The sequence below is a fragment of the Macaca fascicularis genome, chromosome 6, assembly GCF_037993035.2.
Source record: "Macaca fascicularis isolate 582-1 chromosome 6, T2T-MFA8v1.1".
In the NCBI taxonomy this organism is placed as follows: Eukaryota; Metazoa; Chordata; class Mammalia; order Primates; family Cercopithecidae; genus Macaca; species Macaca fascicularis.
The window spans coordinates 70,857,248-70,874,429 of NC_088380.1; the positions used below are offsets into that span (position 1 = coordinate 70,857,248).

Here is a 17,182-nt window from a genome sequence, read left to right on the forward strand (position 1 = left end):
TGTACTTTCTGGGGCATTTTTAAAAATGTAACCTAATAGATTTCCTCTTTGACATTTAGAAGAACAATACTTAATTTTCCTTCTATCTAAATATACCAACTTGGTCTTTTTTATTAAGAATTTTTTTATTTGGCAAAAAAAATTATGTCTGTTTATCATGTATGACATGATATTTTGAAGTATATAACCACTGTGGAGTGACTAAATCTAGCTAATTAACATATTACTTCACAAAATTTTAATATTGTGCTGAGAACCGACTTGTTTTTATAGAATTTAAGGTGGCCTACAGAAAGATAACACAATTTAAAAGCAGATAAGACAGAAAAAAATAAGAATTGGAACTTAAGGTGGAAATGAGTCTAATATAAAAATACATACCAAAATTCCTATATACTTTTTTCCCAATTCATAGCATCCATCAGATAAAAACAAATCAATTAATGAATAAGTATTAATAATATTTCAAGGATTGTCAATCACAGTATCAAACTAATTAAAAACTCCACAACTTTTTTGTGAGTTTAAGAGTAATTATCTCTATTTTGCAAGTGGGAAAATGAAGACACTGGTGTTAACTGATTTATTCCTTTAACAGCTGAGAGAGCCGGGACTAGAATCCAAAGTTTCGGTAGCTTGTTCAAATCTCTACTGGTTATTCTATTTCTCTTTTAATTTTAATCTACAATGGATCTGAAGAATAGAATCTGAAGTTGAAGTGTGTGGGTGTGGGAGAATCACTGGCACACTGTATGTGTCCACATGTGGCGGCTGTGGTTTGTGCAGTTTCACACTCATGCCTCATACCTAGACTTCTACGTGTTAATTCTTACTCATCTCTCAAGCCCTTACAATGATCACACAAGGAACCTCAGGTTTGTGTCTCAAGGTGCTATTTCAGCAGGAGTCCACAGTACAAACGCCTTACCTGGCCCCAGTCTCCTGTGACCCAGCGAGGAGGAGGGCAGCGGCCCAAACTGCAGCGGATGCGGACAGGAGGTTTGCTTTCCTCTGGACATTGTGCAGCTGGGAATGTCTTAGACAGGTCACTGCTCTTGCACAGAACAATCCGATGCTTGAATCCTGGACCACATTTTGGAGTACACTGGAAATAAAATAGTATTGAATCACGACCGTTTAAAGACAGAGGAAAATTTGAGGAAAGTCTTTCTTCAAGTAAATGTGTGTTTTAGTATAGAATATACACATATACTAAGTTCTAGGCAGTCTCTCAGATACAAAGTTCCTTAAAGGTTTTTAAGCAGAGGTACTTTTATCTTTGTCTTAAGGGTTTGAAGAGCTAAATCCAACATTTGCTTTTCTTGGCTAACTCATTTTCTTGCTCTGTTGGGGATAGGTTGATTCCTCTATTCCTCTCTATCCTTGGCCTCATCAGCTGTGATAAGATTCTGCTAATTTTTGGAATGTGGAATCCTTGGTTTCCTACTTGGTGGGTGTGGTCTTCTAAAAGGAATGTGTATGTTATTAGTAGACCACAAGAACTTGTCTCTGTAAAGCAAGTTCAGGGTTGATTTAGATGAACTATTCTTATGCCGAGTCGCTAAGAATACTTGGTCACAGGTGAAGGTTTCTTGCACAGAAAATCTCTTAACTTTTCCCCATACATCAGTTACAAATCTAAGGAAGTTGTTCTTTAGAATTGGTTCTGTTTGTTCTTCATACTGAGGGAAGGATGTTTTTCCCTATGTCACAAATCTTATGTACCTCATCTCCAGGTGTTTCTAGAAGTCACCTATTTAACATAGTAGCTGACTTGAGTCTTCCAGCTTTCTCCCCTGTATATCTGGACCCTTCCTTAAAAATCTGTACTTCAGGCCAGGCACGGTGGCTCAAGCCTGTAATCCCAGCACTTTGGGAGGCTGAGGTGGGCAGATCACGAGGTCAAGAGATCAAGACCATCCTGGCCAACATGGTGAAACCCTGTCTCTACTAAAAATACAAAAATTAGCTGGGTGTGGTGGTGCGTATCTGTAGCCCCAGCTACTTGGGGGGCTGAGGCAGGAGAAGCACTTGAACCAGGAGGTGGAGGTTGCAGTGAGCCAAGATTGCGTCACTGCACTCTAGCCTGCAAACAGAGCAAGACTCTGTCTCAAAAAAAAAAAAAAAAAATCTATACTTCCCCTCAATCAAGGGAGGACCTTCCCCACAACATTTGGAAGCACTGTATATATACCTTTCATGCAAAAAACATTTCCAGATCTCCTACAGGAACTACACTAGACTGGGGAGATACAAAAATGAATGAAACAGGTGCTTGGTTGGAGACGTGAATCTTGCCAAAGGTCCCAGCCGAATAAAGTCCTTCCTTCTTTAACTCCGTGTCTGAGGGGTTTTGTCTGCAGCTTGTTCTGCTACATGTCTTGGTTCCCTGACCAGGAAGTGAGGTGATTAACAGATGGTCAGACGGTTGAGGCAGCCCCTTAAGCAGCTTAGGCCTGCCCTGTGGAGCATCCCTATGGGGGACTCTGGCCAGCTTGAGTGATGCGGATCCTGAGCATGCTCCTGGGTAGGCAATTGCCCGAGTGGAACGCCTCACCAGAGCAGTGTGTGGCAGGCCCCCATGGAGGATCAACACAGTGGCTGAACACCAGGAAGGAACTGGCACTTGGAGTCTGGACATCTGAAACTTGGTAAGACTAGTCTTTGGAAGTTGGCCACTCCATTTGAGGGGAAGCGTGGCCTGATCACCCACAGTGTGCCTGTACTGGCACTTTGGTTTTTGTTTTTGACTTGACTTTGATTGCTTGATACTTTGGTTTTGACCTGGCTTGGATTTCTGGATACTCTGATTTTGGTTTTGATTCTGGTTTTGTGTGAACTATAAAAGTATGTGTGTGCCCTTTTTATCTGTTCTTTGTTTCATGGTGTGCGTGTGGTGTTAGCGTGGTGTTTTGTCTCGAAGAAGCATGGGTCACGCACAAAGTAAGCCCACCCCACTAGGAACTATGTTGAAAAATTTCAAGAAAGGATTTAAGGGAGATTATGGTGTTACTATGACACCAGGAAAACTTAGAACTTTGTGTGAAATACACTGGCCAGCATTAGAGGTGGGTTGGCCATCAGAAGGAAGCCTGGACAGGTCCCTTGTTTCAAGGTATGGCACAAGGTAACCTGTAAGCCAGGGCACCCAGACCAGTTCCCGTACATAAACCCTTGGTTACAGCTGGTTTTAGATCCCACCCCCTGCCCCCCAACCAGTGGTTGAGAGAACAGCAGCATAAGCGGCTGGCAGAGGCAAGGAAAGACCAGCAGAGAGACAGAGAGGAAAGAGAGAGAAAAAGGGGCAAAGAGAGAGAGAGGAAAAGACAGACAGGAAGAGACGGAGAGACAAACAGGGATTCAAGAAGAGAGAGAGAGAGAGAGACAGGCAGACAGAGAGGAAGAGACAAAGGCAAATGCAAAGTCAAAGAGAGAAAGACAGAAAGTCAAAGAGAGAAAGAGAGAAATATACAAGTAGTTAAGAAAAAAAAACCCAGTGTACCCTATTCCTTTAAAAGCCAAGGTAAATTTAAAACCTACAATTGATAATTAAAGGTATTCTCTGTAACCCTGTAACACTCTAATACCACTTTGTTTTCAGTGTAAACAAGGGCTTATCCCGAAAGCACTGAGGCCTTCCTATAAAAAATCCTTAACCCAGTAACCTGTGGATAGCCCAGATGCATTCAATCTCTGGCAGCAACTACTTTGCTAACAGAAGAAAGTAAAAAAAAAAAAAAACTTTTAGAGGAAACCTCATTGTGAGCACACCTCACCAGTTCAGAAGTATCCTAAGGAAAAAAAAAAAGGATGATTTAATATTAACCACTGAAAATTCCCTTAACTCAGCAGGTTTCCTAAGAGGGGATCTAAATCTTAATTACCATACAAAGGTCCGACCAGACCTAGGAGGAACTCCCTTCAGGACAGGAGGATGGATGGTTCCTCCCAGGTAATTGAAGGAGAAAAAAAAAGCCATCTATCCCAATTCTAAGTTAATTTGGATTAAACAAGGTCTTATTAATAGCAAAGGATAATCGAAATCCCAAACTTATAAGGTTTTCAACAAAAGTAAAGTTTGCCAAAAGTTAACAGTGTAACATGTATTATAGTAGCTTCTAATCTTGTGGCCTTAGACAGTCTAGTCCACAGACATAAAAGAAGTTCACTTTGGAAAAGAATGGTTATCATCTTTGAAAAAAAAAGGGGGGGCAGAATTTATGTAAAAAGAGTGTTATATGGTAAATTCTTGTCCTGAAATAAATTAACTGGTTGTTTAAAGAAAGAAATGTTTGTAATAAGTCAGAAAGTTGAGGCATATCGAACAATTGTCTGCGAAAGTCGTGAAAGAAAAAAAGTTATTAAAAAATAGAATTTATGCAAGAAATGTCATATAATTTAAAAGTAACTAGGCCTCCTGAATGTAAAACTATTGGAAAAAAAAACAGTTTATGTGCAAGGTGTATAAGGAAAGTAAAATATACCTTTGGCAAAAGGATTATAAGGAGGCATAAGAATGTAAATTTTTACCTACATTAAAAGGTTAAAAATATATATTGTTTTGAAGGTTTAATCAAGTTTTAAAACATTAATTGTAAATAAAAATCTGTGTGTAAACATACTGGCTAAAGTTAAACGGGTATCAACCAGTTTTTCTGTGAATTGGACATTAAAGTAAAAACATGAGTTTTTCTTAAAGCACTAACCTGCTCTTTAATAAAAATTATAAAAGGTTAAAAAGAGTCTATAAAAATCTTACCTTATGGCCCAACATTAAAAATTGAATAAATGTCTACAAAGTTTTATTAAAACGAAGTTTAACATTAATAGCACACTAATATAAAGGTAAAATTTAGATTATCTGGTATAAAAATCATACAGGAAGCATTGTCAAATATAAAATGGTGTTTGGCTTCTTTTGTCTAAAAACTAATAAAAATAGATGCTAAAGGAAATTTCTCAGTAGAAAGGCACCAAGGACTATAAAGTCCACTGCTGATGTCCCCACATTTAAAACAAAGGTCAGTTTCTTAGAAATTATATACTTGGTTTATCTTCCACTTTCCTTTCCCTCAAAACTAAAAGTCTTTTAGAATAGGTACCACCCCTAGAATTTCCAGTAAACCAGCACCAGCCTGAAGATCACCTTCTCATCAAAGGGTGGAAAGAAGAAAAACTCGAGCCAGCCTAGGAAGGACGCTACCTTGTGCTGCTAACCACCGAGACTGCCATTCATAGAGCAGAAAAGGGATGGACTCATCACACCTGAGACAAAGTGCCACCCCCTACAGAGTCATGGGCCACAGTCCCAGGGGAAAATCCTACCAAATTAAAGCTAAGAAAAATTTAACGCTTTCATCTATTCTATTACTCTTTCTTCTTCCCTTGCTCTATTGCTAACCATTTAGTTATTAACATAACCAAGTCAATTTTGCCTCAAACTATTGCATTTAACGCTTGCCTTGTTATACCCTGTGGGGACTTGCCAAGTCAAAGACAGCGCTCGACTTCAGAAAAGTACCTCTGTCCCTCCTGCCTCTCCTCAGACTGGGCATTAGTAAATTAGGACCATTTAATCTGGGTAAATTTCGATAAAGACTCCAGTGTCAACCAGGAGTCTTGCCCCCCAATGTAGAGCTTTCATGCCATAGTTGGTCCAACGTTCTGTGGACCACTAAAGAGCAAGGATGGACTATCCCAACCAGTTTTTGTAATTTCCTAAAATCATACATTCGTTTTACTAGAGGATCATAAAAGCTAAAGACTTAAAACAAATTTTGGCAATTAAAACAGGATACCAAGATGCAAATGCCTGGTTGGAATGGATCAAATATTCCATCTGCATGTTAAACAAAAGCAATTGTTATGCTTGTGCACATAGCAGGCCAGAGGCCCAGATTGTCCCCTTTCCACTAAGGTGGTCCTTCAGTAGACCAGGCGTGGGCTGCATGGTAGCTCTCTTCCAGGATTCTACAGCCTGGAGTAATAAGTCGTGCCAAGCTCTCTCTGCTATATCCCAAAGTCCGGCACCCTGCGGGTCAGCCCTCGAGGGTCATCCAGCCTCCATCTGCCAACACTAAGTTCACTTCATGTCTCTCACGACAGGGAGGAAACTTAGTGTTCCTTGGAGACCTGAAGGAATGCAGTGAGCTTAAGAATTTTCAAGAGCTTATCAATCAGTCAGCCCTTGTTCATCCTCGAGCAGATGTGTGGTGGTATTGTGGTGGACCTTTACTGGGTGCTCTGCTGAATAACTGGAGTGGCACTTGTACTTTAGTCCAGTTGGCTATCCCTTTCACCCTGGCATTTCATCAACCAGAGGGAGGAAAAATAAGACATTGTAAAGCGAGAGAAGCCTCTTATGGGTCTTTCAACTCTCACGTCTATGGAGTCCCATGGGGAACATCAGATTAATTTAAAGCTTGAAATCAAATAGAGGCAGGATTTGAGTCAATATTTTGGTGGGTGACAGTTAATAAAAATGTAGATTGGATAAACTACATCTATTACAACCAACAGCAACAAGCTTTTCATGAGTTAAAAGAAAAACTCATGTTGGCCCCAGCCCTGGGGCTACCTGACCTGACAAAACCCTTTACACCCTATGTGTCGGAAAGAGAAAAAAATGGCAGTTGGAGTTTTAACCCAGACTGTGGGGCCCTGGCGAAGGCCAGCGGCCTATCTCTCAGAACAACTAGACGGGGTTTCCAAAGGCTGGCCCCCATGTCTAAGGGCCCTGGCAGCAAGGTCCCTGTTAGCACAAGTAAGAAGCAGATAAACGAACCTTTGAGCAAAACCTGAAAACAAAGGCCCCCCATACTGTGGTAACTTTAATGACTACCAAAGGACATCATTGGTTAACAAATGCTAGATTAACCAAGTACCAAAGCTTGCTATGTGAAAATCTCCACATAACCACTGAAGTTTGCAACACCCTAAACCCCACCACCTTGCTCCCAGTATCAGAGAGCCCAGTTGAACATAACTGTGTAGAGGTGTTGAACTCAGTTTATTCTAGCAGGCCCAACCTCTGAGACCATCCTTGAACATCACAGACTGTGAGCTGTACGTGGACGGGAGCACTTTGCCAACCCCTGCAAACTGACTCTGAAAAAGATGACAAGCCCTGCTGCAGTCACACCCGGAAGCTGACTGGTCCACGCATGGCCGAAGCATGAGGAAACTCATCGTGGAACTCATGTTCCTTAAAATTTGGACTTGTAGGGTAAGGACTACAACTGACCTTTCTCAGACTGACGGCTGTTCCCAGAGTATACATCAAGTCACTGAGGTAGGACAAAAAGTTGCTATAGTCCTATTATTTTATGGTTATTATAAGTGTACTGGGATTCTAAAAAGAACTTATTTGTATAATGCTATTCTATACAAGGTATGTAGCCCAGGAAATGACCAACCTGATGTGTGTTATGACCCATCTGAGCCTCCCATGACCACAGTTTTTGAAATAAGATTAAGGACTGAGGACTAGTGGGGGCTCATAAACGATACGAGTAAAATGTTAGCCAAAACAAAAGAAAAAGGGGTGCCCAAACAAGTCACCTTGAAGTTTGATGCCTGTGCTGTCATTAATAGTAATAAGTTAGGAATAGGATGTGGTTCTCTTAATTAGGAAAGAGGCTATACGGCAGAAAACAAGTACATTTGTCATGAATTAGGACTGTGTGGAAATGAATGTGGATACTGGTCTTGTGTCATTTAGGCTACTTGCATAAAAAAGAAAACGAATCCTCTCCATCTTCAGAAAAAAAAATGAATTAAATAGTCTCTACCCTAAAGGAGCTCAGAGTCTTATTTAGGAGACAGACATGGAAACACAAGTTAATGTTAAAAGCATCATATAAGTGGATGTAGAACACATAAATTATCGTGCCCCTAACACCATCAGCCTGCTTTATAATTATGTATTTACATGTCTTTTCATCTCTACTAGACTATAAGCTCCTTAAAATTACTCCATTTGTTTCATCTTTGCATGCTTGTGTGCATGAAAACACACACATGCGTGTGCACACACACATACACACACACCCCAGGAGCCAGCTGAGGGCTCTGAGTAAACGCTTGATAAATATATGCTCTTCTTTATCTGGAAAGGTGACAGTTCTGATTTATCATTAGGTAAATCAAGATGTACTAGTTGTGGATGGGGAGATCTAGGTGAACACCGTACACATGTACACACATGGATTTTGTTAGGGGCAATCTTTGAGCCTGGAATATGTCATAGAAAGAGAGAAAAATATTAATAATTTTTTCAGATGAAAATCAATGATTCAATGCAAACTTTATTACAGTGAATATAATCACAGAATGCATTTCCTCCAACTTAGAAAAGGTTTCATTAAGATGCATTTTTAAGGAGGATAACACAATTTTTTCCAGTGTAGCTCGAGAAGAGGCTTTAGTTAGGGAGGGAAGATCAAGAGAGAAATTCCTGATCCCTTTTATTCCTCTTCACAGCCTAATCAATATCCTCATAACCTGGTGCTGCCTCACTCTACCCTTACAATCCATCACTAGGTCTTATTAATCCAATTCCGAAATCTCTCTCACACCTGTTGATTTCTCTCCATCTCTACTGCCACTAATCTTACTTCAGACAAACATCATTTCCCATATAAAATTTTGTAATGGCTTTCTAGTAGGTCTCCTGTTTCTACCTCTTGCTTCACTCAAATCCACTCCCTAAACTTTAGTCAGAGGGATCTTTCTAAAACACAAATCCAGTTATACTGCATTTTGATTGAAAAAAAATCCCTTAATGGCTTACTATTGCCTTCAAGATAAAAATTCAAACTCTATATATGCTTAGTACACCACAGTAGTAAGGCTCTACTTACCTCTTGAAGTTCATCTCTCTATATGTCAGTCATATAAAATAATTTCCAATATTCTCCAGTACTAGCCCAGTGTCAGGCACAAAGCGAATAGTGTTGCTTTTGCAGCTACAGTAACTACTACTACTACTGCTGCTAATAGCATCTATCATTTAATAAATACTGTATATACCAAGTGTGCTAAATGCTATAATTTATATAGTGCTTACAACTCTCCTATGAGGTGGCAATTATTATTGTTTTTTTTTTTTTTTTTTTTTAAGGTGGAGTCTCGCTCTGTCGCCCAGGCTGGAGTGCAGTGGCCGGATCTTAGCTCACTGCAAGCTCCGCCTCCCGGGTTCACGCCATTCTCCTACCTCAGCCTCCCGAGTAGCTGGGACTACAGGCGCCCGCCACCTCGCCCAGCTAGTTTTTTGTATTTTTTAGTAGAGACAGGGTTTCACCGCGTTAGCCAGGATGGTCTCGATCTCCTGACCTCGTGATCCGCCCGCCTCGGCCTCCCAAAGTGCTGGGATTACAGACTTGAGCCACCGCGCCCGGCCCTATTATTTTGTTTTTAAAATGAGAAAGCAAACTTAGAGTGACTGGTAAAAAGTCACACATATATTAAATGGTGGAGCCATTCTAATACTAATTCTTACTAAGTGTTTTCTGGATGTCAGACACTGTACTATGTGCTTTGTATGTATTGTCTAATTTAATACAACAATCACTTATATTTCAAGAAACCAAGGCATGCAATAATTTCTGTAGAATAAATAAAGCCCTAATCCAAGTCTTTGAGCTTGCCTCACTTGTGTCGAGTCCATTTCTATCTCTTGAACTTGTTCCACTTGTTTTAATCCTCTTCACTTCATGCCAAGTCTCCTCCACTGTTCAAACTGAAGACTTAGAGGATTTCTGCCACTCTCTTAAAGCTTAATATTATCACTGGTAACAGTAACACTACTATACTGCTTTCAATATAATATTAAACATTATTAAACGAATGTTTAGGAATTATTATAGATGAAGAACTTCATTAAGGGTAAACAGCAAATGGTAAAGCTGGAACGAAATCGTAGGCCTTGTGACCTGTACTTTAGGGCCTACTTGTTATCCATTTCTCTGTTATTATTGTATTCACAGGCTGCTCTTAGTGTTGGCAGAAACAAACTCATGACAATACATAGTAAATACAAATTATTATAAGAATAAGTTGAGGTGAGGTATAAGAGGATACAAGGCCACTTCATCCATATGTTATGCAAAAACATACAGGATGTATAGGGAACTCAGTTTTTGTATTTCGAGGCTATGATTAGTTTTCTAATGGGAGCATTCATTGAAAAATGCACTTGTGCCACTCCTCTGACTCCTTCACATTTTAAAATCATGTGTATGTATATTAAATTCTGGGACATACATCTCTTGTTTATTCTAATAACTTTTTCCAGTAGCAAGAAGCTTCTGTTATTAAGAATGTAGTAAAATCTAGCTGCCTTTCCTAAAATCATATGCCAGGTCGTACTTACAATTAGGGGAGACAAAGAATGCGAAGACACACAATTCATTCACCTCCGTCTGAGAAGTCCCAAGGAAACTCAAACCAAAACCAAACCAGATATGATTGATAATAAGAAGGATAAGGCTGGGCGCAGTGCCTTACGCCTGTGAATCCCAGCACTTTGGGAGGCCAAGGTGGGCGGATCATGAGGTCAGGAGTTTGAGACCAGCCTGGCCAACATAGTGAAACTCTGTCTGTACTAAAAATACCAAAAAAAAAAAAAAAAAAATTAGCCAGGTGTGGTGGCACATGCGTGTAGTCCTAGCTATTTGGGAGGAAGAGAACTGCTTGAACCCAGGAGGCAGAGGCTGCAGTGAGCTGAGACTGTGCCACTACACTCCAGCCTGGGTGACAGAGCGAGACTCCGTTTCCAAAAAAAAGGGGAAAAAAGGAGGATAAGAAGACAAAGCAGCACTAATATTTATTGTGTCAAGTAGTGTTCTAAATCCTTGGCATGTAATTACCTAATCCTCATAGAAACTCCATGAATTGAGTACTGTTACAAATCCATTTTATAGGTGAGGAAACTTAAGTGCTAAGAGGTACACACAAATCCTGATGGCAGTTTCCTACTAAAAAGAAAGCTCTGAAAGATACATGCAAAAAGACTAACCTTCTGTAGAACAATGTGCAGTTATGTGTAAAGGTAAACACATAATGACATTTACTTAGGCAAGAAATCATTTTAGAAAAATTACACCTCAAAATTCACTATTTTAGCCAAGGATATTTTATCTTATAGTAACAGAGGTACAGAGATTTTATACAATATTTTCAAGAGAGTGAATGACTGAAAATTAACCAGATTTTCAAGACAGTGAATGACTGAAAACTACATTGCTGTCAAATTTGTTACTCAGTGAATATACCAGGCCTGAACCCTGCAGATCCAGCCACAAATATTACATGTCTACAGCCAGAGTCTCGATTCTGGTCTCTGCAAATATTGTACTTCTTACAGGTGATTATAAAATTAAATGTTGAAAAATTGCTTGTAAAAATAGTAAAGGCACAGGAATGCCACTTAAACCTGGTTCATTTAAGTAGAACCTAGCAAGTCCTTCCGACCTTATGTCAGAGATGTTCAAGCAGAGAAGTCCTCAGTTTGTTTTTATATTTACTTACTCCTTCTGCTTTCTTGAGGCCTAAAAGGCCTCATTTTTCCCTCTTTACCCTACTGATAAATACAGTATCCCTTCCTAATCCGCAGTTTCATTTTCCACAGTTTCAGTTGCCAGTGATCAACTGAAGTCTGAAAATAGATGAGTACAGTACAGTAAGATGTTTAGAAAGAGATGTTACATTCACAGAACTCTTATTACAGTATGCTGTTATAGTATTGTAATTTTATTATTATTGTTAATCTCTTACTGTGCCTAATTTATAAATTTATAAATTAAACTTTATTATAGGTTTGTATAGATAGGAAAAAAGTATATAATATATATAAGGTTCAGTACTATCTGCAGTTTCAGGTATCCACTGGGGGGTCTTGGAACATGTCCCCTGTGGATAAGGGGGGACTACTATCAATGTGTTTGTCCATCTGAAGTCCTCTGTTTTATTTAGCTATGTAAAAAATAAAAATAAAATAAAATAATTAAAAAATAAAATAAAAAAATAAAAATTTCTAGAAAAGCAAGATGAGCCATGGTTATGCATGTATAGACATGTGTGTTATGTAATATATAGACATTAACTTAATTATGAATGCTTTGGAGCATTCTCCAGAGATAATCATTGGCCTATACCCACACAAAGAGTATGTTTTTGCATAACTTTTGAGTGTGCAGTAAAATCTATTAGTAATAATTAGAAATTGGGATACTTAGTTCAATACTATATTTTTCAGATCAAAGAATAGTTATAAATATCAAAATTCATTCTTATAATAAACCTTTAGGTAGCAGGATAGAAGATATTATAAAATTTAGAAGACTAGTGGTCTATTCTTTAGTAAAATTGTTTCTCATTATTTCTCCTTATGTGGGTAAATGCCTATTTTTTCCTCTTTATTCATATAATTAGAATCTCATGATCATTTAAAATCCGACCAGACCTTCTGTTTTTTGTTTTCATCTCAGTGGACTATAAGAGGTGACTTTTATGAGAGATGCATTTGCTTCAGCTTAAGAAGCAAAAATATATTTTGCAGAAAAAGTATTTGAAACTACCCAGGGAAAAAAATTTGGCCCTCACCTGTAAAGGACAGAAACATTAACATTTCGGGGTTACACTGAGTTCTCCCTGGAGAGATGGGTTTAAATTACTTAAGGACTAGAGTAGAACCTAGGAGTATACGAGGTACTGACACAATTGTCTCATCAAACGAAACACAGTCCCTTGTATGTAGATTTTCCCCATCTTTCTTAAGTAATGCTATCTAAACATAAGTACTATAAAGTCAGTTGAGTAAGATGCCAGTTACCCACTTGTCCAAGAGTAAGTACAAGAAATGTATCTTTTTCAATAGGCATTATTCTGTAGGAGTCAAATCAACCATTTTGATACATCAAAAGGATGGGTTAGGGCTGCTGGACCCCATCCACGGTATGCAGCAGTGCTTTCAAGAGCTACTTGCCAAGTGAGGGCAAAAACAGAAAACTATTTGAAGTCCAAATAGCCCAGGTGATCCCAAGCATAGATTATAGGACATGTGAAAGCTGTGGCTTCATTAGTTCTGGAAAAGGCTGCTGATGAGCCATTTTCCACCAAGGTAATTTAACTTTTTTTTTCTTCCTTTTGCCATAAGTACTGGGTGGGTTTCACTGACGCTGGCTTTACAACAATGGAAATTTTATACTAGAAAAGGAAAGGGTCAAAGGGTAAATTCCTCTTGCTGCAATATGTTTTCACCAGTTGAACCTCACCCTTGTGATTAGCAGAGTTCAGACAGCTGAGCGCTGGAAGTGGGGAGGGGGCAGAAAGGGGAGGTTTTCATGGGTGTGTCAAAAAAATTGTGTGAAATATTTGCCAAAGGTTAACTGAAAGAGACTGAATACCGCCTGCTCTTCTGCTGGGACGTTCTCTTTTCATTAGTGGGAGGTGTTCCATTCCTTTGGGAAGAACAGGCTCCTTGTTCTCATTTTGTTCACAATAGCTACTCAGACATCTATTTCATTTAACGTTATTTATTCTTACTTATTGTTAACCCATCTAGGGAAGGGAAGAGGTGGGCTGTCTGGCAAACTAAGGGAATACAAGTGTGAGAGTAAAGACACCCCACATACTCCGCTTGGGGAAATAAATAGGAGAAACAGTATGGGGCAAAAATCATCTTTCCTCTTGAATAAAGGATGACGACAGTGACAAAGATGGTGCACAATTAGAATTTTTGAGACAGTGACAGCAGCAGTTTTCAACCTGTGCTTACCCCAGAATTGTTTCCTGTCTGGGGAAAGACAACAGCAGCTTCCTTGGAGAATGCTTTATCTGAGGTGGTAGTCCCCACATGTGTACTCCAGTCCCTCAGCACCATTTCTTGCCCCTAAGCTTTGACTCAGCCATGTTAAAGAGTATTGCAGAAATGTGATTAAAAGTGTCCTCAGCTTAGATGTACATCTTCAGGCAGCCTCCAAAAATGCCTAAGAGCCTCTTAGAGCCATTTGAGTGAGTCACTTCAAAGAGTGGATAGATAAGAATCAAAATTCTAAGAGAGGGATAAGAGCAACCTATATGAAGTTGAATTCTGAAGGAAACTTTAAAATAGCATTTGGAATGGAAGCATATCAGTTAATATATACAAGCTATCCCTCAAGGTGATTATATCTGGTTGTTTTATTTAAAAACATATAATGATACAGAAGAGTGTAGGTCAGAAGATCAGTTGAAATGAGGCTTACATGAAGTTTTGATATTTTAGTGGTTGGCAGCAATTTCTTCTAGAAATTTCTCAGAAGGCATTCTTTCTGCTTATGAAGGATGATATAGTATAGAGTTCTGTATTCCAACCTTCCTAGTACCTATCACTATCAGTCTTTCATTTACTCTTAAAAACAAACCCTTTTCTCTCACACTGCTTTCATCACCCACTCTGTGTTTCTGTGCAGTCATTTCTCTTTTCAGGCATCCTTTCTCTAACTTCCCTGTTCTCTTCCCTACTCCCAACTCTATACCCCTGAATATTCAGCTTAACTCCCATCAACTAAAAAGCCTTCTGATCATACTCCAGGCTATTCTGCCCTTCTCAGCTCTGAATTTCTATATGAATTTATACATTTATACCTCACAATCCAGTTTTATTACACACTACCTTATATGTAGTATTCTCTAGTTGTTTCATGGGTATTTTTCATTTGCCCATGCTTACAAGATTCTTTCATATTACTCATGGTGCCTATCCCAGTATGTTTAGTAATCACTCAAACTTACTGACTTGACCTGAAGCCCTCAAACTGTGGCAGCCAATCATCAGGTCTCCTATTATGATTTTCCCATAAATTTCTCATACCAATGAATATTTATGGATTTCTATAAGGATCCTGGGCACTAACATGTATACAACTCTCCAGAATGTCTATTCTTTATCAATGGATTTTATCTTTCAAATCAGTTTAGGAGTTAATGCATCCCATTAGGGAATAGAAGAGTCCATACTGTTTTCCATAAACACTGACAGAATAATACCAAGGATATCTCTACATATGACTGAAATATATAACTAAAAAATCTAACTTAGGTAGGCAGAATGTAATTATTGAAGCTGGACTATGGCCAGGAAACTTGGAAGAACACTCCCAATTCCTATCAAAGATTCCATGGATAACCACAACTGGACAGAATCTCTACTTCCATGTACCATCTTAAACACAGTGCTTCTTTTGGTCGTCTGCTCCAGCAAAATAAGGCCACTCAAGCAGTAAGATTCACAGGGGAATAGTTACATCCAAAGGTTCCTAAAGAACAATGTTTAATCTTTTTGTTTGTATTTTGACAAATGTATGAGGTCTACAGGAAATACCCAAAGCAAGTACCACAATGTTTCTGGCAGGATATATTAGAATAGAGTCTGAGATGCATCCTGTTTTGCTAACTTGAAAGAAATGTCTCTGGTTATATAGCAAGGTACTCATTCTTAACACTTAACACACACTATAGAAGGTTTCAGCTCTTCTTCGGGAGATGTGGAAAATGATATAGTATGCAAATGTATATATCTTATGGATACTGAGGAGTCAAAAATTAACTACCTCTTACCTCATTTTTCATAAGGTAATTTTTCTGAGTTGCTCTGGATTTTATTAGGCTATTTTGTATACATCTATGCCAAGAAAACATTATCTTGGTCAGGTCTTCCTCATGTAAGTGAAGGGAATGATCAATTTCAAATTTGACGTTTTCCTATGTTATAACCTTCAGCTCCATATTTCTTCCACAGTTGAAATAGAAGACATAAAATATATAGATATAGATATGTCATAAGTGATAATGAATTGATAACAATTCATACCTAAGAGTTATGTAATTATGCTGCTACATTACTTGAAAAAAGATATTTTAAAAATTGTGCTTTCCAAATGAGATCCTAGAAAAGGTCATTCTAGATCTTCAATAAGTTTTAGGGTAAGAAAGGTTCTTGACTCTCCTTTTGAACTTCAATTTTTAATCACATATCACAAATTCTAAACTTGTGATGTGCTCAATAGTAAGAAGGAGAAAAACCACGTATAAAGAGTACCCACTATAATGTTATTTCAAATTTACTTTAGACTTATTTTTAACCAAATTGATGACAAGTTTCTCGCTGATTTCCCTTACCTACCCAAAAAAACCCTTTACTTCCTGACAAGCAGCAATAAAATATAACATGGTCAAATTCACTATTACGCAGCCCTTACTTGTTGAGTTCTAAGATGCTCAGGTGTCCTTAATATTAACTGATTTGAGATAGATAGTTAAGACTTCAAAACATATACATATGGCCTCAGATTTCCTTACCTCAGACCAGTCCAAAGCCACCCACTGTGGTGGACATGACTGGTTGTTGCAGGGCTCTTTTTCAACAGGCCGGTGTGTTAAACAACCACTGTAGTCCAGTGTCTCCTCCTCAGAAGGTCCAATCTTCCTGATGCAGAGCACTGCCCTTGTGCGCATCCCACCATCACAAGTCTTGCTGCACTCCAACCAATCTCCAATGAACCACCTGCAGCAATACGTGGAAGAAACACAGAAAAGCACTTCCTCAGTGCATCCAGAGATTTTTAGCTAAGTGAAGGCACGTTCACTGATGGACTATGAGCTGACATTTCAGTGTTGGTTGATAAGACAAATAGCAAATGAAAAAGCTGCTAAGGAAAAACCTTTACTGTCATTTGCTTTCTAAAGTGTAGTGTGTGGGCTTTGGAGCAGGCAGAACCCAGATTCAAACAAGTGCACTATGTCTTTAAACCTCTTTTATTTTTCTCCTTTTTAATTACATTCTAAAATGAGGATAACAATGATCAATCTCATAAAATTGTCATGAGGGTTAAATAAGGTCATATATATAAAGCTCCCAGTGGTGTGCTAGTAAATGTTTAACCACTGGCTCCCCATGGCAGCGGGGTCGGGGAGTTCTGATTTGTGGCATTTGCCAATTTTTGTAGCGTAAAAACCTCACTATGGCCAATTTCAAGCTACCAGCTTGATATACTAAAGGTGAACAGGAGAAGATATGCTAATAATAGGGTCCTATGAATCAATACTAGCTAGCTCCAGCACACCACTGAATGCTTCTAACATAGTGTCTGTCATGTAACAAACAAGAAATAGTAGCTATTTTTATTATTATGACATTGAG

General features: G+C 38.7%; 1 protein-coding gene across 10 annotated transcripts in view; it reads right to left on the reverse strand.

The window, feature by feature from the left end:
- ADAMTS6 (ADAM metallopeptidase with thrombospondin type 1 motif 6) overlaps positions 1-17,182 on the reverse strand; it is a 330,357-nt gene that overhangs the window by 17,793 nt on the left and 295,382 nt on the right. For 8 of the 10 annotated variants that reach the window (XR_012413697.1, XM_015451548.4, XM_065546321.2 and 5 more), the window contains 2 exons: positions 16,342-16,546; positions 929-1,105 (listed from right to left, as the gene is read on the reverse strand). Coding sequence is in view for 8 of the 10 variants with exons in the window: in XM_015451548.4 (XP_015307034.1) it covers positions 929-1,105; positions 16,342-16,546 (382 nt within the window). In the remaining 2 variants the exon portion in view is untranslated. Of the gene's footprint in view, positions 1-928; positions 1,106-13,129; positions 15,773-16,341; positions 16,547-17,182 lie in introns of those variants that run through there. The other 2 variants (XR_010587386.2, XM_065546322.2) reach the window with 1 other exon arrangement.